The 25,880-nt window shown below is 42.4% G+C and overlaps 1 protein-coding gene and 1 long non-coding RNA gene across 3 annotated transcripts in view; one reads left to right on the plus strand and one right to left on the minus strand.

The window, feature by feature from the left end:
• The window catches only part of LOC124300529 (neo-calmodulin-like), an 81,108-nt gene that overhangs the window by 27,193 nt on the left and 28,035 nt on the right, over positions 1–25,880 (minus strand). For both annotated transcript variants that reach the window (XM_046754740.1, XM_046754739.1), the window contains 2 exons: positions 9,491–9,833; positions 3,271–3,414 (listed from right to left, as the gene is read on the minus strand). In XM_046754740.1, the coding sequence (XP_046610696.1) occupies positions 3,271–3,414; positions 9,491–9,761 (415 nt within the window). In that variant the 5' untranslated portion in view covers positions 9,762–9,833. The remainder of the gene's footprint in view (positions 1–3,270; positions 3,415–9,490; positions 9,834–25,880) is intronic.
• Positions 14,831–19,264, plus strand: LOC124300530 (uncharacterized). Its single transcript, XR_006907236.1, has 2 exons — positions 14,831–15,106; positions 17,785–19,264. It is a non-coding gene; the product is annotated as an uncharacterized LOC124300530 (long non-coding RNA).

Raw genomic sequence — 25,880 nt, forward strand, 5'->3', positions numbered from 1 at the left:
GCAGTGTTACAAGTAAACCGTTGAGCAGGTCGTGAATACTTGTGAAAAACACTAATGCGCGATTATGTTGCAAAGTGAGCAACGAATGGACTTTGTTTTAAAATGATAAAGAGATCTCGGTTTTACTTTTTCTGTTATTATTGCAGTTTTTGATATTTGCGTTTTGATTTTATTTGGTGAAGATACGTATTGAAATTCGTCTTTGAAGATTTTCGACGCAGACTTTGTCTTAAAAAAATATCGCATGTGTGTAATTTTTTCAATTTGTGCGACCCAATTTCACCGCAGCCTTGTCTCTTCTTCGCTTAAATTGAAAATCTAAGTAGACGCGCACAACTTGTCGCGGATTAAGGTAAAAGCAAGCAGAGGCAAACGGAAAATCAGGTGGAAAATACGATGATGCGATTTATTTCGCGTTTACGCCCCCCTTAAAAACAAAAAAGAAAAACTCGGAAGGCGTGGGTTTCAAGCATCTCAGACCTTCCGTCTGTCCTACGCGTCAACACCCCTCGGTAATCCCGGCACGGGTGTAAAAATCACGTCTCGGGAAAATTGCATCGCACGCTGTCAACATAATCCCCCATCGTCAACCATGTGTGCCGGGAAATTATTTCCGAATGGGTAATCCCCGATTGAAATAAGGAATATCAAATTTTGTTCCCGTTCGCATCGAGCTTTATAGAGCAGGCATATGAGAGTGTATAATATTATACGCATATTTCCTGTCGGTGGATTAAATTTGACAAACTTGAAACTTGACGACGAAGAAAAAAATCACCAAGTATCGCCAGATCTTGAGATGTTTTCGACAATTGAAACGAATGAACAGGGATTAATCGTTCGAGAAACTCAGTCGCTAGAATAAAGACTTCGTTGCATTTCGTTGCATTCGTTGTTGTTTTTTTTACTCAACTTACATAGCTTACAGGGAGTATTTTTTAATAAAGTCGGAACTACTCGAGGCAAATGAAAAAAAAACGGAACGGTTTATAGGTACTTTGGGAACGCGCGAAGAATCTGTTAATAAAGTTTTTACCTGTCGTCGTTTAAACGCTGTGTTGACCTGTATTGAATTCTCACCATGGTCGCTTCGCGAAGTAGGAGGTAATAAGTATAAATTTCGAAAGCTGTCGTTAGGCATCCTCCGTTAATACATCCAAGCTACCGGGAAGCTCCTGGTTATTATTTTTCCGAGGAAGCAATGACTTACAACGAAAACACAATTTTTTTCCACGTTCACACGATGATAAATTCTGCGAAAAATGATGAAGGGGTTCTCGAAGATTCTCTTGGCGGGGAAACAAATTTCTCAGAAGTAATGCATACCTATCATACGCGGGATATTTTACCCGGTAGATATGTTCGTGTGTATGGTGTTTTTTTTTTTTTTTGATTCCCCCTTCTCACCGGAAGCTGGAAAGCTGTGCAAGAAACTGCGCGGGTATAATATGAAGTATAGTAACGGGAAATTTCACACTGAATTCACACGGAGCGAGATTGGGAATGATGGACTTGGTCACGCGCTTCGTTATTGCCGAGCTTGTGTGAAACTGAGACAGACTGGCTTTTGTAGATTTCACATCTTTGCCCACCGGTTCGCATTCCTTCCGCCCGATTCTCATTTCCGTTTATTTTCCACGTCATTGCTGCAGGTCTGATGATGGCTCACCTTCGGAGAATCGAAAAATAATGTGTGAGATGCCTGCTTCGAGTTATTAAACTCGAAGATATCATTTTTTTTTTTCTTCGAGTGTACTGTAAGCTTTGAAAGTTCGAAAAAAACCGTAATTTATATTTACTGTATAAACGTCAAGAAGCTTGATTTACGTAATGCATTCACGCCCACCACGTAGATTCGTTTTTAATTAAAACCAATCGACTCTCGTAAGGTTGAAGGTATAAGACGGTAGTCGATTTTGACTTCGTATAAAGGCATCGTTCTCTTCAGAAGACGTGCCTTTTCCACTTAAGCTCTGGAATTTCTCTGCTTCTTGTCTTTGACCGAGTTATGTATCTTATACGTTAAAAATAAGGACAGACTTTTTTTTTTATTTGAATTTACTTCAAAGTGTAGTAAATAGACGAAATTTTCGGGATTACATTCTTTTCTCAGTTACCACACTCGAGCAGAGATTGCACGTTTTTTGAAAAGAACAGTCCCCTGCCAAGTCAAATTGGACCAACGGTGTACCTTCAACCTTGTGACATTCCCCCAAAATTCTCGGATTCGATTTTACTAGGACGTTCTGGAACGCGAATTAATGACAGTCGCGGTTTTTTTTCACTCTCGCATCTTCTTGACTTGCGACATTTTCTTTCCACCCTGTTTCCTTTTCTATGGATAGCTTTTTGTGCGATTCCAGACGTGCGGAGTCGAGCCAGATTTCTTGTAGCAGGCGAGTAGTAAAAACACGAAAAGAAAGAGGGATAGATTCGCGCGGTCGCGAAACGCGACAAGAGAAGAATTATTGTGTTTTCGCAGCTCCGCTTGACACGGTGTGATTGATATCTATCTGGATCGTATAAAATAAAGAACGGTTTTTTATAGCCGTGGAAGCGGTTTCAGCCTCCCGCCGGATATCGAATCCCTCGGATTAGTTGAAAATGAGAATGAAAAATTAGGAAAATTGCGAACCCTCGTCCCGAAGCTTACTCCAAAATGACAATATCGGAACACCTCGGAATCCCACACCGCTGGGGAAGAAGGAAAGAGGGAATATCGAAGGAATTGAACAGGGAAAAGGGGAAAAGTTGGCACAGTAAATTAAATTCATCGTAACACAAAATTCCTCTGCACCTGATCTGTGATGGAAAACTATACGTACAAACAAATTCATTTCGAAGATTCAGTTCTCCAAGATAATGACGTGTATTTTGCTATTTTTATTTATTTAAAGACTCGTTACAGTTTTGATAGTATTATTGATTCTCTCAGTTATTTGCCCAATGCTCAACGAGAGTAATAGTTTTCAATGTAAAAGTTCAAACTGCGCGAAAAAGGAACAAATACAAAGTTGCGCGATGAAAAAGCGCAAACTGTACTTTTGGTAAATTTTAACGGAGCAACTAGCCGCAAAGGTGAGGGAGAGAAAAAGAAAAAGACAAAGTAGTTCACTATTTTCATCGCTTTCGATGGCTCTTGGCAAATACTTTTATCCTCCACGGAATTGAACGGCAGTCGGTCCAGCTATGCATACAAATTCGTAGAAGAGCTCTGGCAATAATTACAGATATGGGTTAATTAATTGCGAGAAATGAGAAAACACTCACCGTCAATGTCAATCTCCTGAAGCATGGTCTGAAGTTCTTCGGCGCGTGCGAACTGCCCGAGGGAGCGCATAACTCGTCCCAGTTCTTCCTTGGTGATGCTGCCGTCGCCGTCCTTGTCGAATAGCCTGAACGCCTCTCTGAACTCTGTAAAAAATGGCGGTCGATAAGGTTCCTCACGAATGCCGATTGCCTTTCGACGATAGCGAAAACTAACGTCGTTTAAATGCGAAAATTGCGAAAAACGAAAATTTCCGCACTTTCGGCAAGTAGCGAGATTCGTCAGAACCGTAGGGCTTTAAATTCTTCCTGAAATTTTTCGACCGAATGAAAAGCCTCACCTGAACAGGGATTTGTCAGTCGCGGGTGGCCTGAGGGCGAAATTCGCTGCTTTTATTTTCCCCCTGCAGCGTGGGGTGGAAGTCGTGCAATTTGCTGTCCGGGAAACTGTGTGTGCAATCGTACATACCCGGTGAAAATACAGAGAACAAGAAGAAAGAAGCGGAGCGTAAAATGCGACCTGTTATACCTGGGATGCGTCCGTGTGAGCGTTTCTGCATCGGATGAACTTAGAGCGAGTTTGTGTGCTCGTGTTTCTCTTTGCGTGTGTGTCAAGGCATGTGCTCTGCACGAGTAAACTACGTGCAACTGTTCGTTAAGCCGACAATTCGATTCGCTCCTCCGCTCCAAAGTCACTGCGCGCATCTCCGACTGTTCGTGACGTTCCTGGTAACTTTTGCCTCAAATTCGTTGCAAATTTCTCACGGTTAATCTCCGGAGTAGCGAGGAATCGTGACGTGCAACTGGTTATCCGATAAAACTCGTTCCCAAGAATATCTGACACCTCCTCTACGCAGCTTGTCAGGACTCTTGGCACATTTCGTCGCAAAGCGCGTCTATTGTTCAACTCTCTAATTGCTTATACATGTATCACGTTTCGCTTCGAAGGAGAGAATAATGTTTAAATTTACAAGTTTGATTTCTGCTTTAATCTAGGGAAAGAGGAAATTTTTCAAAACTTCTACGCCGGATGGTTGATTCGTTTTTCTTTATTTCATAATGCGGACGATGAACTGCAACGCTGACGGCTGCAGGTCGTCTCGGGCTGAAATTGCTTCCTATTCTCGGACGAGATTTCTCTGTTGCGAGTGCCCGATTGTCCGCACGTGTCCGTCTAGGGTGTAATCGACAATTCGATTATATTTGTCGGGAAGAAGTGCAGGAGAAAGCGAGTCACGTTTTCACCGAGTGCCAATCACCTTTACTCCGACTACGTTCGCTTCGTAGAGTACACCAGAGAATACAGTAAACGTCTTCACCTTCCCACTTTATTCAACTTTGTAAATATTATTTACCGGGGAAAATCGATTTCCGTTAGAGTCAACAATAGCCAGAAGTGAAAATCATTTTTTTTCGGTGAAACAAAAATTGCAATCAGAAAATATACATTCGTATGGATAACTCGACGGTTGAAGGTGAAGTAAAAAGAACGAAATCTTCGAACTATAGCTGAAAAAACTCGAGGAGTGGTAAAAATCAACCTAATCGTAGCCTACTCCAATTATTTTCGGTTATTCATTTTTCTGACTGACAACTTATATTACACGTGCAAACCTACATGCCTCCAGGCAGCGAAGCTTGAATATAGTCCGGCTTGACCAAAAGTTCTGAAAAATTATATCGCATTTTGCATACGTCACTCGTAAACTTTTCCCTCTTCGCTTATCTCGAAACTCGCTGCAAGGTTGAACTTTTTTTCAGTGAAATAACTCGTTCAGATTGCGAGGTGAATAGTCGCTTCGTAAAAACGCTAGGAAAAGTCCACTGCCGTAAACTGTCATTCATTGTACATTATGCCAGTGTTTGTCATTAATTTAGAGCTATCAAAAACTGTCTATCGATATTTACCCACTTTCTATGTGAAAATATTTCGAGCAAATGTCAAGCTTTTAAATTTCTCGCCAACGAATTATCAGCTAAAATAACATAATCGTCCTCGGACATTCGCGAAAAATATGAATAACATTACACGTGTTATTTGAAAAAAACCAGAAAAGAGGTTTCCTTTCATTCCGAAATAACAAATGCTGATAGCATGTCTTGCCGTAATCCCAAAAATCGTCCTCATAGCAGGAATGGAACTCGTCTCCTTCTCTTTCAGGAGACAAATCGTCGGCTTGATTCGGTCAGCGGTCGAATAGCGTGGACGAAAGGACGGACAGGAAGGTTTACAGTGGCTTAAATCGAGATAACCTGGTTCGGGGTGAAAATAATACCGTCTACCGGAGGAAAACGTCCCTAGCCACTTTGTCGGGGTGCGACAACCCCTTCTGTCCCAAATCGCAAGGGCGAAACAACGCCATAGGTAATTTATAAACCACCCATCGCAGGAATGCGGGTAGAGAATCGCCTGTGGTTTCTGTACGTGAATTTGGGGAAGCGATAGACCTTGTAGTTCGGAGTCAGACGGTCCAAAAATTTTCCGAAAAGCATTCCGGGTCTGTGTGTTCAAATTTTATTTTGCTGTTAATTTCTTGAGTCTCGAAGTTTCATCATCACTCGAAGACGATAGAAGAATTATGCGAATGAGAAGTGTAAGGATTTGAGGTTAGAAATCTCTTTTGTCCCACCTCGCGTTTTGCAACATTAATTGCAGCCGTTTCCCGAATGAGGGCTTGGTTTTTTTCACCTTGTTATTAGCCGAGCGACTAACGAAGAGATTTGCACCCTTAAGTTTTTACGTGAGTAGGCATTACGCTCCTTTTCGAACGGAGAGAAAAACGCGATATAAAAATGGCGCAAAAAAACTCCTTATCGTTTTATCGCTTTCAGCTGAGCGATCTTCCCTCAACGGTTGGTGCAATTCACGCGTTTTCGATAGAATTTACATGGCATGCGTAATATGATATTCATGCATAAACATGGAAACGGCATGAGTCTGAACTCTGAGCGAAGCATCGTCTTGGCTCCGGAATCGTTCAACCTTATTTGACCGGCTGAATCGCGCACGGAGGAATTTAATAGCGCAGCGTGATAAATAAAAATTCTTCCCGGTAAACTGCGGCTGCGAAATCCATCGGTGGGGTTCGTTTCGCACTAGAAGATCTTCTGCACGCATCCGCAACGTGGACGTAAACGTTACGCGTTTTTATTGGTTAGTATTGGAAGTTTTGCACGATGTTCGCAGTGGTGTTATACCGACGCAGCATAAAACCCTGTGTGTCTACTTGTACCGCTTTGCAAAACACTTCACTCCGTCTGTCGAGAGAATAAATTCGTAAGTACGTGACTATATTCGAGAAAATTGATTCGGGCCACATGGAGATAGAAAATTTTCTGAAACGCATCAAATTTCACCGTTGTGGGTGAGACATGTTCCGCTTGAATCGTCCCGGCATTGCAGCAGGTAGACCTTCGTGCTATCTCAATTAACACAAAGCAGTGGTAAATTAAATACTTGTAAACGTCGCGGCTGGTATAACAATAATCTTCTCTTCATCAACGAAAATCCACTTTCTATGGAAATGTGTACTCACGTAACGAGAAATGTAATTCAACTGCAGTTCCAAGTCATTTCATTCCTCGAGTAAAAAGCAACGTGGTCCGATTATAAAATTTATTAATTTCGTATTTCCTCCTGCAGGGATTGCTGTTGGTATAAATTAATTCATTCGAGTAAACAAAGTTTTCGATTGTTGGACCGAGATGATAATTTCTCTCAAAACACTTTTAATCCAAACGTTACATACCTACAGAAATTACTTTTGCATTTCTCTTTAATAACACAAAAATTGCAAAATGTATTCCGGCAACTGTACACGCGTTTTCTTGACGACGAGTCGAATAGAATTTGTATCCATGTATCAAAATTTGCGTATACGATCTGATGCTAACGTTATTACCGTACATATGTACGTGCGGAGAGGTTCTGCATATGCATACGGCAGCCCCTCGAGGGGTTCGTGAGGCTCTGAAGGCGGAATTTGAAGGGTTCCAAGGAGCGCGTGTTAAGCCATAATAATACGGTTTCCGTTACAGCGAGGGAGTTGAACTGCTTATAAGAACCTTGACGAAAGGGAATAGATGAGGACCGTCCGTGAAACTAAACTGATCCCTTTGTCCTGAAGTAAATGAAATAAAAAAAAAAAAATATAGAAAACAGTGCTTTCGATGCAAGTAACGGGTTGTACAGCACTTCGCAGGCTTCCGACCGTGGGATCGATAATATTTATGGATCCTTCGCAGTGATTTCGGGTAATTCATAAGTGTGTACGTATAACGCACGGCATCGATTTCCTGTGGGGGGGATTTTTCCATCGGGGTGACAGGGGGGCTAATCGTGAGAATATCGAAGTGCGGTTGGAGTGTGTAGCCGAGCTTTAGGAAGCAGAAATTATTGGGAAAAGGGCTTGCGTATAGCGTATATTCCATCATAGGCACCCTTGGCTCCCTCGCGTCTCGACCGACGAATCAGCAGATCCTCGAGAAAAGGCGCGATATTACCGGGAGATTCAGGCTCGGTGAAATATTCATGGAACACGTGTATACCCGGTAACTCGATTACTCCTCACCGTACGCGTTGCGTTAGCATGATTCGTTTCGGAACCGCGCGAGTTTCCGAATTTTCCACTTTCGGCTGGATCCGTACCTCAGAAGGTTCTGGTGTGAATCGTCTGATCGCCCGGATTTCTGGACATATTTACTACGCTTCAAGGGAGCTTACGCCTTTGCCTACCAACTTCTAGCCAAGAAGTTGCGGTCGTGCGGAATGAGGGAAAAAATTCGCGACCCGTTTGCTAACGGAAGGATGACGAACTGTGATCAGGGAATTCCGGTGACAGATTGAGTTTCCAAGCTGACGTACAAGCGACGCCTCTCGAGGGAACGAACATCAGCTTTCAAGAGGGCGGACAATTTGATCCCCGAGCTCGTACTTTTCCCCAATAAAGATTAGCTTGTTGGTCGCGAGGAGAGGGGCGATCATCAGACGGCAAAGATCTCTTGGCGAAAACTCGAAGTATCGCGTCAATTTGTTATGCGGAATTAGATCTGCTAGTTCATTAATTCTGCACCGGCTGCTTGCCAGTTAATTGAGAGACCGATGTCTTTGTTAGCGCGTAATGAATTACCTTCAGCGTCGACCCTTCTGGTAGAAATGAGCGGTATCGTTGAAACTGCCTGGATGTTTCTGCCTCGCGTGCCTGTCAGATTAAGTGAAACATTCACAGAGAACGAATTTCCGTACCTACGAAGAGGAAGCTTCTCTCTTTTTTTTTTTTATCCAGGAGTTCCGTAAGAGGATTGTCTTCTGGCTCCTTGGCTCTAGTTATGCCTCCAGCGCCAGACGTGACACGATAAAGGGGCCAATGATCTCCGCCCGACTCTCTCTACTATCTCATTTCGAACATTTTCGCGAGAAATAAGATCTGAGAAACTGACTCATATTTCTCTTCAACAAGCTGCGCCGACGCCACAGGTGGTAGATCAAAACGCAGCGTGTATATGTATAAGTGTGGAACAGGAGTCAAGAAATTTTGCTGAGGAAATGTTTTTTCGCCACAGGAACACTGAATTCTTCTTCAATATTTCATTTCTGATTATAGTGGATACCTAAGAGAATAAGAGGGTACAGTGTTGGCGCCCCGACGTGTGTTTGTGTGTGAAAATGTAATCAAGATATGTCCATGACCGACAAGAAAGTTATCCCAGGTCGATCTCTCCAATTTTGGTCTAGTACACACATGTTTTAGCGCGTCGAAAACTAAGCGTCACGTATTTTTGTTTTATAGGCCACGAAACAGTTTGAGGGGATGGAAACGAGGGAGATTTTCCCAAGGATGGGCATCCATCGAAATGATTTCTTGATGTATTTAAACGAAACCAACGCTGAAACGTTTCATTCATTAATAGAACCATTTCAGCGTTGGTTTCATTTAAATCTTTGGCGGTCGGTTTTACCACCTTGGAATGTTTTATGGCCCATTAAAAAAAAAATACTTGTTGCTTAGTTTTCGATTTACTACGACATGTATGAACTATTAGGTACAAAGTCAGAAAGATCGTCCTGCGATACCTTCTTTGTAAATAGTGACGATATCTTAAGGTGTCTAAAAGTAACCATTCGTCAAAACTTTGTCTGCGGCTCCTCAGGATTCGTCGACACTTTCCATACAGACAATTGGAGAACGAAATCATAACTCGACGAGCCGCTCGACGTGCTCACCTTTCATTTGTGCCTTGGTGATGGTGCTCCTCGGCCCTTTTTCATGGTGGCTCTTGGTGGCGGAGGCGGAACGTTGCGGTGTGGCGGGTAGGGCGAAGAGGAGGTTGGCCGGAAGTCTTGTTGCGCCCGACGGTGTGCTCGGTGTGTTCGAGGTGGGGAAGCTCACGTTACCCGGAACCGTCGTCACAGGAACCGGAAGCGGCAGTGGTAGGGCATAACTGTCCAAAGTTTCCTCCGGCGACGCGATCTGCATCGACGATGACGATATCATTGGTAATTTTGATGGTCCGCCCGCCACTTCGTCCCCCGCACTGCCGCCGACCACTCCGCTGGTTTGCCGCGTCTGAAAAATCGGGGAATTTCTCTTTCAAAATGTCTCTTCAATTTTCCGATTCGAGATACGAATTCTCGTTGAATTCCGTCGGTCCTTGAACACTTTTCGTTACACCTATAATACCTGAAATCGATTTGATTATTCCGTGAGGGACGGAATTGATCGACGTAGTCAACTGTGAGAGCGTTTACCGCAAGAAAAAAAACCTTTGACGTGAAATAATTGGGTTTCAGCCTGCCTGATATTTTTATTCCTACTTTCTGGATCGTTGTAAATTGTTTAGAGGGGAACCCCAAACATCCTTGTACCTACGCAACAATATATATCCGGTATAAAACGAAACGACGGAGGAGGCAATCGAGCGATACTTTAGGCGGTTCTCAAAGAGGGTGGGAAAAGTCCGGAACGATATGAGCTAAGACCCTAAACGAAATTACTATTGGCTTGAGGAAGTTGCCGGTATTGGCCACTTCTCCCTCTGAGGTCCTGCTTTTCCTGGTCACATGTGACCGATTGAGACTCGATCCTTCCCTAAGTGCGTTGTATAACACGCCTGCGACTCGTGAAGGGTGCCTTTATGGACTCTTTTGAATACGAAAAGGACCAATCGATTTCTCGACAGCGAATTGACGTGTTTTCGATAAAATAAATGCCCCGCGAACTCGACAAAAACAGAGAGAGGAAGAAAATGAATGAGTTTGCTGATAAAATTTCGGGGAACCTGGGATAATGGGAGCCTGCGGGTAATGAGAGCAGTGTAAAAATGGATTTTTCCAATGATCGTATTTTTGCAATTATATAATATAAATTATGAGTTTCGTTAACAATTTACTTTAGTAGCCTCTCATTCCCCCACGCAGGGGGGCAGGGGGGCAGGGGGGCCCAAAAGTTTTGCTGTAATATATGTATTTCCGAATCAAATTTCCGAAGAAAATTTTTCATTCCGATTAATTGACTTTCTGAAATAGGTCAACCGTCAAAAATATGATTGTATTTTTTGGGTGTAAGTTTAATTTTTGTTAGAATTCTGTCACACAAACAGCGGCAAAGATATTGCTTCAAGAATTTTTTTCGAGTAGATCGTAGGTGCACGAAATGGCGAGGCCATTAGGAAGTGGCTTTCTTATTTGGTTAACAAGCTAAGAGACGGACTTGAGTTCAGGGAAAATTTTTTTCTGTTCAGTATTTCGTAGCGACTTTTCCGAGCAATTTACTGCCGCCTGAGTGAATCTAGTTATCGTTTTTTCGTGACCTAAAAATCGAGCGAACTTTCTTATAGAAGTAGCGTTGACTTTGTTGCTCTAACAGCGAATCACCAATAATCAAATTGTCCCGATCGCCGTCGGTCACGGAGGTGAGAAAAAAGGTCTGGTCACGCGAAAATTGATCTTCGTTGCTTAAAGGGCGAAAGAATCAATTTCGTCGATTCAATGGAGGCAATTTTCGCGAGCAAAATGCAAGCTTTCGCATGCCGGTTAAGCAGAAGAAACGAGCTCAATATGAGGGCTGCGAATCCGTTCGATGGAATTCCTTTTATACCCGTCGTGTAAGCTGCACCCAGCATGAAAACGCGATACAGAGATTTGCCCGGTGGAGAAACCGAGCTTTTTTGCCATCGCCACGGCTCCCAGCCGCCTTGCCTTCTTTTATTCTTTCGAAATAATAGTAGCATAAACTTTTCGCCGCAGACGTGCCTTTGTGTGTCCACTGTAACGGTCCGAAATTGATCGAATCAGTCTCACGTTGGCACACGGCGAGTGTGGATGACGAGTATCTTCCACTCGGAGAGAAGGAAACTCGGATATAGCCGAACGACGGGGGCGTAATGACTTGATCAGTTTCCTGCAGTGCGGAGAAATCCTCCTCCCCCTGTGTTCATTTCACCTTTATACCTTTATGCAGAAGCATCCGGGCTCCAGGTTCGATACAAATTTACTTTGTTTCCTCCTCTCAGTTCGCCGATATATAGCTGCAGAGATGGCTGATCGAAGATTCTATCCCGTGATGCTAATACAAGATCAAATTTCGTTTCATCGTCCACGTCAGTCGTTGCACGGGGATTCCGGCGAATAAACCGAGCGAGATACCTAAAAGATCGAGCTTTGTATAAAAGAAAACGGAAGGATTGGCACAATTCTGCGACAGGGTGTACAGAGTTGTTTTTTCTTTGATTTTCTTTTGCAATAGAAGGTCACAGATGCGTTTCGACAAGTCAGTGATTCAGAGAACAGGTAAAATGAATGTTTCTATTAGCTTGCAATATTCTTCGAATAGCTTGCAATATCTTTCAACGACCTTCGACAAGTATCTTACACCTTTGAAGCATCCGCACAGTCTGTCTCACGGATGGCGGTATTCTTCCATTGGCAGAGTTTCGAAATTTCGCGTGTCACTTCGCATTTTATCATTTTGCTCGGCCGAATATCGAGATCGGCAGGATCCAATTCTGATCCGTTTGTTCTTCAGATGCCAAAAACATTCGTGTTTTGATATGCGGATCAAATTCAAATACGCCGGGCTCAAACTTCACGATGTATAAATGCAGATATAATAATAACAACGCTGATACTTTAGGAATATTTCAACGGAATAAGCGTCGAGCAGCATGGCCGGAGTTTCCTCGCTGTTATTTTGCAAACAATGTTCACTCCCAGACACATCCTTTTTTACGCACCAATTCGGGCGTTTAGGGAATAAAAATTACCTCTAAAATATAACCTGGAAAATCGATTTTGTTCAATTTCTGGGTAACAACGTGATAGTTTTTTTTAAAACTCATGTACTACATCATCGATTAAGTAAAATCGGTGAAACGCACCTGGGGTACTTTCATCGTGAGTGCGGAAAAATTCAACCCTTCGAACTAGAATTTTCAAGTAAAGGAAAGTGCCGATAAACGGCACGGACAATTTAGCCCGGAGTAAGATCGAATTTAATCCCGGCGGGATGCAAACTTTCTCGAGGAATCCTGACCGAACCCGTCGGAAGCCGCTTGTCGCCGACGTGCCCTCAGCCAGCCACAGGTGGCAACGAAAGTCGCTGGTGTAAGATTTCCAACCCCCAGCATTCATAATTTCAAGACAAACGTTTAAACCTCGTAACTGTATTAGATTTCCGAAGCGTGTCGCCTAGCTGCGATTTTCCGGAACACATCGTTCGGGGGTTCAGAGGTACTGGATGAACGTAGATGGAATTCCCGGAATACGTTGTGCTTTTGGAATTGATCCAAGCACCGGGAATTTGCGGAATAGCTGACCAGTGAATTATGCGAGTCGAGCTGTTCTCTCGAGATAATATACGAAATTATAGGAATGCGCGTCATTAAACGATGGAGATGAAAAGTTGGCGCGATTTTCATGATTGACCGAGTCGAACGACCGTAAAGATGCAAATGAACGGTGTAACGGAACGGTGGCGAAAAACATTCTGGAACTCCGTACGATGGTACAGAAAATGACTCGAGGATAGTAAGGAGTATGCTAATATGCCACCCTTGAGGCGGTCTTGATGAACCGGATCAAGCTCGGAGCCTTCTAAATCTCGACGGGAATCACCGAGCAACAGTAACGTTCAAGCCGGAGGAAATATACCTGGCTATGTATTACAGCGCGGTGCTCATCGCAGGATAGCGCTGTTATTTGGCAGTGGAAATTGAGTTCATAACGGCGACGAGAGACCCTAAAACCCACGCAAACGATCAACTCGCCCTTTGAAACCGAGACCCGTAGTAAATGAAGGCTAATGAGGTAATGTCGTAATTATCTCCTAATTACCGACAGAATTGATTTTGCTTAGACGAATCCTCCTCCTTACCGTTTAACCAACGAAACGTCGTAATCTTTGGAATTTTGAGTAGCGCGATGCAGCGAGTATATGTATACAGCAATTAACGATGGATCGAGAAAGAGTTTCTAATTGGATGGACGAACGGACGAATTGCGGTAATAAAATTGAATACGACCGAACGTGTTTTGAAAATGGAATTCGCATTGCCGAACAAACAGGTATTATCGATTGGCGGAAAATGTGTGTGTGTGTGTGTGTGTGTCGAATGTTACGCATAAGATACTATTGGATGCGTGGAAAACAGCCGGGTGAATCGGACGTTAAGGTGGATAACGAGTATGGCGAGAATTATTGAATAATACATTCGCAACTTGATTATACTTGTTTTCATACAACCCAACCTAATCCTAACTCACAAACCCGTAAGCGACTTCGGACCTTTATTACCGTCATTAATCACAGTCCAATTGACTCCTCGGCAACGGTATATTACACGAATGAAATTACCGTGGGTCAAGAAGCGAAAAAGCGGAGTTTGAAGTTTCATATCCAAAGTGGAATTCACGAAATTGAATGAGGAGGGTAAAAAAGAGAAGAAAACAACCGTGAAATTGTGCACATATTTTCTCATGTCGCAAAAGAGTTTCGCATAATTCAGGAACGATTTACGCGGGCGGTAAAACTTTTTACGTCCAGCAGCGTGTGGTGGAAAATATATGAAAAATAATGCACCCTACACGCGACGAAGGAAATAACTGTTCGCAAACTCATTTTTTCCTCTACAAGAGAGTGTTGTAATATTTGGTGTGTTTTTAAACGTGCCTGTACAAGTAAATTCGGAGAATTTAGTAACCGCTTATCGCAATCCAAGCTTGCGGATTCCGGTAATCGAGACTGTAACTCGAGTGGAAATTGAAAGCGTCAAATGTCGGACAGGTCGCGGTGAAAGCAAATATCGAAAAGCGGAGTGTCGGGTGTTTCCAGCAGGTGTGAAATATCGCAACGATTAGGAAAAGGTGGATATTGTGAGACGTAATTGGCCGCGATGTTATCGCCAATGACAACTTTGAACAGCAACGGCGGCTTAGCTCCACGACAGTAATTAGAACGTCCTCGGCACGCGAATATTCGCGCTGAATGTTGTTTGCATTTTAACAAAACGACCGCCTAGCGGGCGTCGTATCATTCAGGCAAACACGGACTCGCGTTTTTACCGTGAAAGCTTGCGAGTCGTTATCTCTTCCTCGCTCACGCCGCTTTAATGGACACTCATCCTTCCCGAGTAATCGCGTCCAGTCCGTTTATCGACCCGATCCTACCTCGCATTTTCTCCCATACGTTACAGGTATGCGTGCTCGTCGGACGTTACGACGTTTATGTTCACCTCGAAGCCGACTTGTGTCGTCCCTTCGAAGGCGTCGGAAACCGCAGTCGGGCCGCGGCCGTGACGCCGTGCGTCGCGACGCCAGCCCCTCTCGTCCGGTTTCTTCGATCTCGTAAGTTACGATTTTTACAAGTTGGAACAGTTTCGAGGGAATAAAGTTTACTGTAATGTCAATATGCGATCAGAGGACAAGTCGGTGAAGCTCCGAACTCTTTTAATTTACGATTGTTCGTATTCATACGAATTATTTCAACAATAAATGCAGGAAGATTCAATTTCTGAAAGAATTTTTATATTCTATTTTAACATCTTTGTTATTTTATAAACATATCTTTTTTTATCATTTCTTATTATTTGAAATTTTGATATCAAAATTTGCGATGGTTTTGGAGGACACTCATTTTTTACACGATTAGAACCAGTGTCTAAAAACTTTTTGAGTAAAATCTGTTCGAACAGGAAGTAGCGTTATACTTGTTTTACAAAGGTTTACTGATACTATAAATTTCATGTCCATTAAAAAAGTTTCACTGACGTGTGCTCTAAACGAAACGTAATTTATTTGAAACGAGTACTTCTGAATTGATTACATAATTCGTTGGCCTATAAACTGAAATTCACATCATCAGGTTCTTATTCGAACGAACCTTTCCTGATCTGGGTGTAACCGCAGCAATAATGGAAGCTAATTGTCTTTCTATTTGAAATTGCGAGATCAATTTTTCGCCATTGTTAGAGTAATGCAACGTAACTTTTTCGTGGTTTCAAGGTTCAATTAAAAATACTCTTACTGTCAGATTGAATAAAAGACTTCCAATTTCGTGAACCCGTTGTATTAAACTTTAACTGAAACGAAAGGGACTCGATATAAACAAAGCGGATGTATAATTCTCATTTTGGGAGCAAAGTCACGACGTGGGATTCGTTTTAACGGAGTCGTCTGCTAAGATTTATCGGTTCGAAATCATGCCGCGAGTGATTAACCTTCGGGAGAGCGAATAGCCGTTGTTAACTTAATCGCATCAAATTTCCCATTACCTACTTCGGCGACCGTTTGCCTTATGCCCCCGAAACTTTTCGGCTTATGCCTCGTTCTCGGTAAGCCAGCTTCTGTTTTTTGCCTGCAGCGCTGCTACCTTGAGCCATCACTTGGAAACTTTATTGGGTTATATACTCATACTTTTGATGGTTCGGTGATGCTCCGGTTGTGAAAATCTGCGGATCCCACCCGGTGGCTTCTCTCCTCGAAAGGAAACCTCCGCTTTCTCGTCCCTCTCCCTTCAAAGAAGATCCGAAATCAATTTCACGCGCGTGGTTCATTGTTTCAAAGAAAGAAATGACCGGCTTTCGAAACAGTTCAATAATCCCGCTTCGCGCTTTTTCTGCAACTCGGCAAAAATTGCGGGCTGGTGAAATTTAACGCTAGTCGAGTTAGCGCGGATTAGCATTAATCACAAGGTTAGCGTTACCTGGATCCTGCCTGGAACCTGGCCGTTCACGTTCTCTGAATATTTCACATCGCTCACGGACAATCTCTTCGAGCCATTCGATTACAAATCGTTCGAACGCGACGAGACGCCGAAGCTTCAAATTGATCACGATTTTTTACTCGATGTTACGTGACAAATATCTCACATAATATTGGCACGGATTTTGCTTTACCGTAGAGAATTTGATCGAGCGAATCAGCTCGCCTCGAATCAATCTGTGTTGTAAGCTCCTTTGCCTCGCAGAGCTCGAGCTCAATTTTTTCTTCATCTCAAATTTTCGTCCCAGGTTAATAGAGTCTGCGTCTTCGGAGTTTTGAATTTAGGTCTCCATTTTCACGGTTCGCGAGCTTTTCTCCTGCGGACAATGTTCATCTTGAAAGCTCGGTCCGGTCAATTTTTAAGAGAGTTTCAACAACACTCGCAACTAATCTTCGTCTCTTTACATGGATTTTTTTTCTAATACACCGTGGACTTTGTATATTCTTTCAAGGTCGAACCGCAAATTTTCTTTTTATTATAATATTGTATACATGTATATATATATATATATATATATATTATGTACATCAGTATAGATACTCGTTTCCTTTTTTCTTGCCGGGACACTTTTTACCGGAGTCAATGAAGCGCCGCATGCTAAAAATCTTCCTCTCCACATTTCTCATGGTCTTTTTTTCATTATCTTTACTCATCCTTGTAATATTTTTTGTCTTGATTTACACAGCTTTCCTTGGGCTACTAAAAATCCAGAGTTGATTATTTCGTTACGTCTACCTATATTTGACATAATGAGGGGATTACATGTCTCCTTTATTTCTTCGTCCCCTCTGTCTCTGACCCAGCTTTTTAGCGGCAATAAAACACTCCGAACTCTACTGGAGACCATTCAGCAATGTCGATTTTCGACGCTCAGAGTTCAACCGAGGATTCCTGTTAAATTGTCACTATGTTCGTTGGAGCTGATCTGGAATGGGGCGCGTCGTTTGAACTAGATTACAACGACCTTCGTGCCCGAGAATCGCGTGCATTCTTTCACGGATCATTTCATCCGCCATCCACCTCCCTCGCATTGTTTCGCAGGATCGATCTTTCACCTGTTTCACGTTCGAAATTCGTCCGCAGAATACATGTATTTGTAACGAACGATTAATTAGGCCGCAAAACCACCCGCTAATTACTCGTGAATTATTCTATTAGTCTTACACAAAAGAAGGTTACTTCCGTATGTGCAAAGTTATACCCAGAATGTCATTCTGGATCCATGAAACTAACGGTGAAAATTCTCTCCTTTAACGGCCAGCGAAGAACACAAGATTTCCGACTTCGGCACCGTTCATCTTGCGATAAATTCTTCGAAAATTGGCGAACCGAGATCTACGTGGAAGCTGCTCTTCCGCTTATCTGGATTGGAGTGGTAACAACGCGAGATGCGCTGCCGCAAATGATTCCAATCCACCCAACAATGGACCGTAAGCTGACAACGAACCGATCGAGTTTTACTGCCTGCTCGGCGACTAGACAAAACTTCTACAGATGGCACATTTAACCCTTGTCGCTATTCAGCTGCGATTTTTGTACGTGAAATACACGATGATTCCTCAGTTTCGTTAAGCACAATGAGAGATCTCAGCTTCTGAAAAATTCTACAACTCATCCAACGTTGACGCATATCTTTGTTGGAAAAGCTGCGATAGCGGAAACGCTAATGAAACGAATGTATTTTTCTTTTTGGCAATTAACCTGCAATTAACACGGGATATAAATTAGCTGCGTTACGATTCCGTCCACCACAATTTTTAACGATAGTAATACGGTATGAGAATTACTCTCTGATTATAATATTCGGAAATAAATGTGCGGTTTGTGTTATGACGATAATTAAATTGTACTTCGATTTTTTTTTTTATGAAAACAGATATTCAACCGAGAGTTGGATGCGGAATTACGACAATTATCAATGGCTATAACATATAGTTTATTTCACCATAGATACACGTAGAATTATATGTTTATCGAAACACGTAATAACTGCAAGAATTTACGGATGCTGAGTTAATTACATTTTCGAAATTGTTGTATTGATTCACCAAGCGTCAGGCAGGCACCGAATATGATCGGTTTACTATCTGTTATTGGATTTTTGCGAGTAGCCAAAGGTTGCTTCTGTATTGTCCAGCTGCGGAGCGGATATGAGCCCATCTGTTCATAATTACGAATTAATCATTAGCTCTTGGGTTTCGATGTGGTTAACGTTGACGAACACGAATGACGGGTTGAGTTTGATTGTTGTTCATGTTAGTCACGTTATTATAGCGTTTTCGTGATTGGTGTTTGTGATTTGCAAACTTAATGTTAGAGGGGAGAAAACCGAGTGTTTAAATAAATATTCCCGCACTTGATTTCGCGCGTTATGTATTAACTTTTGGGGATTAGAAATAAGACAAGTCATGGGTGTCTATATTGTCGATGTTGCCTGAATGTTATACTTATAAGTGTCTGTGTGTTACGGAGTTGAATAGTTAATCGTTTGATGCAGTTAGAAATTTTGCCAAAACTCATTTTAGTGTTGCCCAAATTACACGCAAATACTGTAAACATTTTTCCTCACGAATCGATAATGCAGCATAATAAATATTATCTAGACTTATCTGTAATCAACCAGTAATTTAATCGAGCGTGTAACTTTTCGCAGTCGTCTATATTAGATACGTAGCTTCGGAGTGCGAGCATAGTATGTATTTGGAAAATTGATAATAAAATATGTAGCGTGTGGTTTGAAAGTTTGTAATTTTATTACCCTCCGGCACTTATTGTAAGTGCAAATAATAAAGAAAGAGAGAAAAGAAATCAATTCCTTGGCTGCTTCAAGAGATACTAAAAACGACGATCGCTGGTATAAAGTAAGAACAGAAGTTACGGAGGGCTATCATACCCACTTACATCTACAGACACCCCGAAGAATCAAGTTAACCGAAGTCGATATTGGATTAAATTCGTACCGAGTGAACCAATCCGAAAAGTCAACATGAAAAATTTTATCGTATACGAATTTTACGATCGTATACTTCATCACGACTGGTATGAGAGCGAATGTATTATTTGTTTACAATAATGTTTTTCTAGAGGACTGTTTCAATGGCTTCGGGTCTATTTCATTCCTCGACCATCAATTTTGCTCTTGGTAGGATATAAATGTTATACAATATGTTCCTGTTAAAAAAGAAGGCAATCCTCGTTTTCAGCTTGTCAGATTCGAATCGTAATCCGTTATCAATCTCAATCCCAACGGCAAAATATGAAACAATCGCACAATCATTGACCCATCATATTCAATAGATCGGAAAATTTCTGAGTACAACTTCACTGATCGATCTTGTATAGAGGATTCTAAAAATCTCCAAATGTAATGTTATTCGGCACGGGGGTAAATTTTTGCGCTGTGAATTGTTCCATTGTTCCATATTACTACATCTCTTTAAATTCTCGAAAGCCGTGCAATTGGCGTCGATATTTTAATAGGTCATAGCGTAAGCCCCGTCACCCTTCGAAGAAGAAGAATGGGTCAGATTCGGAGGTCAAGGCCAAATAGATGTGCCTTGCCGAATAACCGTTCCTTGTTGCACGTATCATAGAATTCAAGCAAACGTAGAATCCGAAGGCAACGACAATCCTTAGTCTTCGTTCAAACTTTATTTATTTAAAGAACTGTCATTCGTCCATGCCGGAATTAGGGTAGTTCAAATAGAATGTTTTCCGTTTACAGTTAGCTCCGAAGTTCAAACTAGTTTTATCCACGTCTTGCGAAAATTGAACTAAAGCTAGTGATTGTAAGACTGGGATGTCGGTGGGTGCAGATATCTAATAAACTTTTGCGGCACACCGCAATTTTCGATGAAAAAAAATTTTTTTTTTTTCATTCTCTTCGATTCGTTCCGACGAACGACACCATTGTTGAACGTGAATGGTCTGAAGTGGTTCGGTGTCCTCGAACCACGAAGACGAGGGGATGCCGAAGAGCGAATAGAAGCCGTGGCTATACATGTTTGAAGTAGCAGGCAGCAAGCAGCGTAGCCAAAAACTCGGCGGAAATGCGCCGCGATTGTTATCCGCAATTCCGTAGGTATTCCGCCCGAAAGAGTTTTAAAAAATTGCAAATATTCTGCGCACATTCAGGTCGTTGGATCCGAAAAATCGAGACCTTTTGCACTCGACCCGTTTCACGCGTTCGAACGAAACGCCGCCGCCAGCAATTGAATCGGTTCGATCTATAATCGACGCAGTGATAGTTGTGAAAAATTTTCAAGTCGGCACAGACGCGAAGTTGGCTGTGATTGAGTGGATGGTGGTCGAGGAGTGCGCAGCGCGACCCTGAGGAGGGTCACACGAAAGTCAAAACGAAGAGATGAGAGAGACACCAACGTTACCTCAAGTGTCCTTGCTTGGGATCAGTAGACGGATGCCGAAAGAATGGAATCTCAGGCAGAAGAAGTCTCTTTGCCAAAGGGGTGAAAATATGAAGGGTGAAAAAGTCGGAATGGTTTCACCGACTCCCAGAGGAACATTTTCTCCTACAAAGTGTTAATCATTTTTAGACTTCTCGTCGCGTTACACCGTCTTTGTGACACCGTATGTCCCTTCTATTAGATTTTCAGCTGCGGCAGCTTTGATTAGTATTCATAGCCATAAAACGGGTGCATTATACTAGGTATATACTCACGTCGTTACCCTGAAGAGAAATAAGACTCTGTCCTGACGCCGCGTTATATCTCGTATACACTTTATATGGAAACATGGACAGGGTCGTAAGATTTCAGCGAACCTTTCGTGTAAATCTCCAGGCTCACGGAGATCTCGGTGGGTTCATTCGCTGCCGACACGTTTTCGTATATACGGGAGACCTCGTGTCGGGTTTATGGTTATATCGGACAACGCCGAAGACGCCGGGTTAATTTCACCCTGCCCCCTGAGGCCTCGAGATCAAACGTCGCCTAAACTCGATATTAACGCAGTATACGATTGCGTAATCTGGGGGTAAAATCGCCGGGTTAATTAGTCGGAAAATTCCCCGTCGAGTTCCAGTTTTTTTCGTTTCCATTTCCGCAGTGTCGAAAAGATTTTAGGGTAAACGGTAACGGTTCGGCCGAGCTTTCCTTCCGCCTGAAACTTTTCCAGTATTTCTGTGACTCGAAATCAGGCATGGATTTCCGAGGCGGTTGATGCGATTACGATCCTTTGGGGCTCTCGAGAAAAAATTGACCGATCAATTAGCAGAAAACATCGTAGCTATCTGATCGGAAATAATTGCCATTTAGGGTCATCCGCTTTTAGGATTCGCCGGTTAATTAAAGCTTCCGCGGAAGTCAGTCGTTGGGAAAGGCTGGGTAAAATTTGCTCCGTTGAACAAAACCGCGCATCGTTTCTGTTAGGATGAAATGATCACTCGGCGCCTGTCATCCAGTTTCGTGACGAAGTTATTCGAAAGACGTCGTCATTCTTCCGACGGTTTTTTGCTCCGTCCAGAAAAATGTCGGGTCACGTTGTCGAGGCGAGGCTCGCGGCAGGGGTTGGAATGCAAGGGGATGGGGTGGCATGGAAGCTGAAAGAAACCCGTTGTGTTTCCTCGCCCTAATGATCCTCGGGCGTCGACCCGATCCCAAGGGGCAAGACAGACAGGCTCATTTGGCGTCTCATTTTCGCTCCCTGCAGATACCCCCTTGTTTTAAACATACACATCGTATATATACACGAGCACCATGCGGAGCACTCACTTTTTCACCGCGAAATGGATACATGGCCCATAAAAACCCGTGGAGTATTCTCTTCCCGCTAGCTTGCAGGGAGAAACACTGCACCCCATGGAATTCTATCTGTTACATCAAAGTGTATTACTATGGAATGCTCGACTTCGAATGCTTAAATGTTAAAGAGCAGCGTCAATTAGCGATACGTCAATATACGTCGCGGGGTGGTGGATGGTTTGTTTTTTCATCAGTTTAATCCATGGTTTACACCCACGTGTCCTGCCCCCGCGGGCGGATCGAAAAAGCGTTAATATAATCGGATTTCAATGTACAAGAGAACGTTAACGAATTAGCGTTATATATACACATGGATCGGAGATGCTGGTACGAAATTGGATTGGGTAATTGTTGCGAGATGATTGATCCAGTACCGTGTTTGTTTTTTATTTTCTTTTTTCGTTTTTGCTCTTAATTTTTTTCAAACTCGTATATCTCTCGATAATTTGCCTATAAATCTCGACTTTTATCGAATGCAATTTACCGCCTGCATGCCCAATTGTAACCAAGGCCTCACTGCGGCTGCCATTCGTCGATTATCACCAACTTCAAGCTGCAGCAATGCAATTCGAGGCTGGTCGCGACTATTAGCTGCTACGGAATGCATCGAAGTGTGGCAAGCTGTAAGCTCGTAGTTCTGGCATCAACGAGCGGCTGTATTTCAGGGACTGATTCACGCTGATTGGATAACCAATTATTCACCGGCAGTTCGATCCCCAGTTAGTCACTGCAGGAACGAACCTTTTAATCACAAAACCAGCACGAAGAGAGCAAGCATTTAAATTTATCTTGCACTTTGAAAGCAGTTTGTCATTTTACTATTGTGTAGAAAATTTTACATCTGGGAGGGATGAAGCCTGCAGGCGGTATTGGGCTGCAGGAGAATTGTAAAGAAGAATCTCTTTTACTCAAATTGGAAGACTTTCGATTTGTCTCGCGAGATTTGCGGGCCTCGTGCTTTCTCCTTGGACCGTAAAAAATGAAGACGCATCGAGGCAACGGTCTGATGAATTTTTAGGGGAAACACGAATGTCGAATATTTCCGTTCCATTACTCCCTGAAGCTCGACCCGGCCGGATGAAGTAAGGAAAGTGGATGCGTTACGCCCACGACTGTAAATGTCGGAAGTATAATGTATAAAAGTAGCGGGGTTGCGTGCCCGAGCACAGATTCCCACTGAGAATATATCGTACGCGTATCGTTAAGTAAAGACCATTTCCAAATGATCGAAGAATCGCGAAATAACGGCCGGACAAGCGCAGCTCAGATTCGTCGAGTTGAGTTAGATCGAAACAATTATGTCCTCTTGATATGGAGGAGCAAGAAAAAATAAATTAACGAATAAATTAGAAGAAAAAAAAAAAATACAATAGATTCGCTGGGACAGATACCTTAATTCCTATTCTTCCTCTATTTATTCAAAAAAGCAATTTTTAAATGCACCGTATATCCAATTTCAATAAATCGTCGTTCGTTTTTTTTGTTGTAAATGAATTATGCGTAAATCACGTGAGCTTGAATTTTTATTCGGCTCTTTGCTTGACCGAAAGAAGAATTGATCCGAATCAATACAGCTGCAGGTTTTGTACGATAAATTAATGCTTTATTTCAAAATACATTCATATAGTCATAAATTCATGTCAGGTGATTTGTGCTGAATTCATTCAGGAACAAAATGAGCTCTATTATTCATTGAAATGGGACAAATTACACGAATTTGACATCAACAAGGGGTGTAATACTGGATAATGTAACTCATCTGAGATTAATAATTATACTGAACGATCTATGTTCACCGTCTTCAATTTTTCTTGAAACCAATCAGAGGGTAGATTTTTTACACAACAAATTGGAACTCGATTCGGTTATCGTTGATTGTCAAACACTGCTTCATTATACCGGACTGTATACCTGATACACCCTTTTAGTAAGATTGACTTTCGAGCTTTCATCGAAGCTCGCATTTTCCCTCGTCGTTTTTGAAAGGAAGATGGGGCTTGCGATACGTCGCAGCGAGAAGATGAAATTCCGAATTTCGCACTATAATTACGTGTAGATATCGTACCTAAACACATATACAGGCAATTCCGTTTCAGGATGACGGTTATTCAACTAATTCCTTCTGGCCGCGAGGCGTCGTCGCCCGTTATCGATAAATCGCAGTCTCTGTCCTCATACCGGGAGCTTTGAAAGTGCGAGGGAACAAAAAGCCTTGGTCGCGTGCCATTTAGCCGACCGGCCATCCGACGCGTTAATTAGCCATTTAGGACTCGTCCTCCTCATAAATCACGGTGCAGTTGCAGCGTAGGCAGGAAGTTGAACCCTTTTTAAAAGCTGGAACTGGCCCATTTACCCCGCGAGTTTCATCCCGTCAAGATTACGTCCGAGGCTTTGCCATATCTCTCCATTTTCCGCTAAATATCAGGCTGCAGGTTCCGAGTCGACGCGACGCGAGACGCTTTAATTCTATTCTGCACAGCGAAAATGACTGGCCAAATTTTATGCACAAGCGTTTGTAAGACCACGTCTCTTCTGGCAACGACTCGCACATGACGGAAGAGTCTGCGGGACCCGTGAAACACGCTAACTGTAGTAATTTCCTGTGCTCTGGGCGCAGCTTGTATAATTATATTGTGCCACGGTTAGGTTGGTTGCCCTTCGTCGGGTTACCCCAACAACAATTTTAATAACCCTCGTAATTTTTTATCGTTATTACCGCAACTTGATTTTAGCGAGACGTGATTAGGGAGTATTGAGGAAACGGATCATGAGGTTTAATTTTCACCTGATGTGGAAAATGCTATTCGTAATGATCAGTTTCGGAACGGTCCGTCAACAATATCATCCTGACGTTCGAGAAAAAAAAGCCTTCGTTAAATTTATATGAGCTACGAGGTGCTCGGCGCATTTTTACTCAACTTGACGTTATTGCTTAATACCATCCAATTATAATACGTGATAATAGTGATTGAAATAAAGTTTACTAGAATTTAATATGTACAATTATTATCTACCCGATCACATTTTTCATAATCTTCGTCAGATGTTCTATATCGTTTCATCGAATTTAAATCATTGTCATTCACTGTAACGAAGCATTTACTGCGGACTTCGGAAGCTTATTGGCACCTCTTAAAAATCGATGCTTTATCACTGATTTTATAGAGCATTTTATGGGGGGTGTTAAATTACAAAGCGATTGTATCTTTACAATACGTAAATACTGTCATTAATCGCAGCGGAGCAAAGTGTTGACGTCGGTATAGTTTGTCGTTTCGAAAAATGCAGAATGAAAAGAAGAAAAAAAAAAAAAAATAAAAAAAAGAATCAAAATCCAAACACAAGGTTGTGTTGAGCGTCGTAGCCGGTGGTTGTGACGTCATATCTATCCATCAGGGTCGAAGGGGTAAACTCGTAAATCTCGTAAAACGTAGACTTTAGTAAAACCAAAAAAAACGAACAATAAATACACGCGAGCTGCGCCTATCTGCTGCCTGCATCCCGATGTAATTGATTGCCGTAATGTTTTATATCCACCTTACCGCAAAAATTGCAAAAATTTTCATTGCCTTTTCGTTCCAATTTTTTTTACGCCTCT

Source organism: Neodiprion virginianus, chromosome 3 (assembly GCF_021901495.1).
Source record: "Neodiprion virginianus isolate iyNeoVirg1 chromosome 3, iyNeoVirg1.1, whole genome shotgun sequence".
NCBI classification, from domain to species: domain Eukaryota; kingdom Metazoa; phylum Arthropoda; class Insecta; order Hymenoptera; family Diprionidae; genus Neodiprion; species Neodiprion virginianus.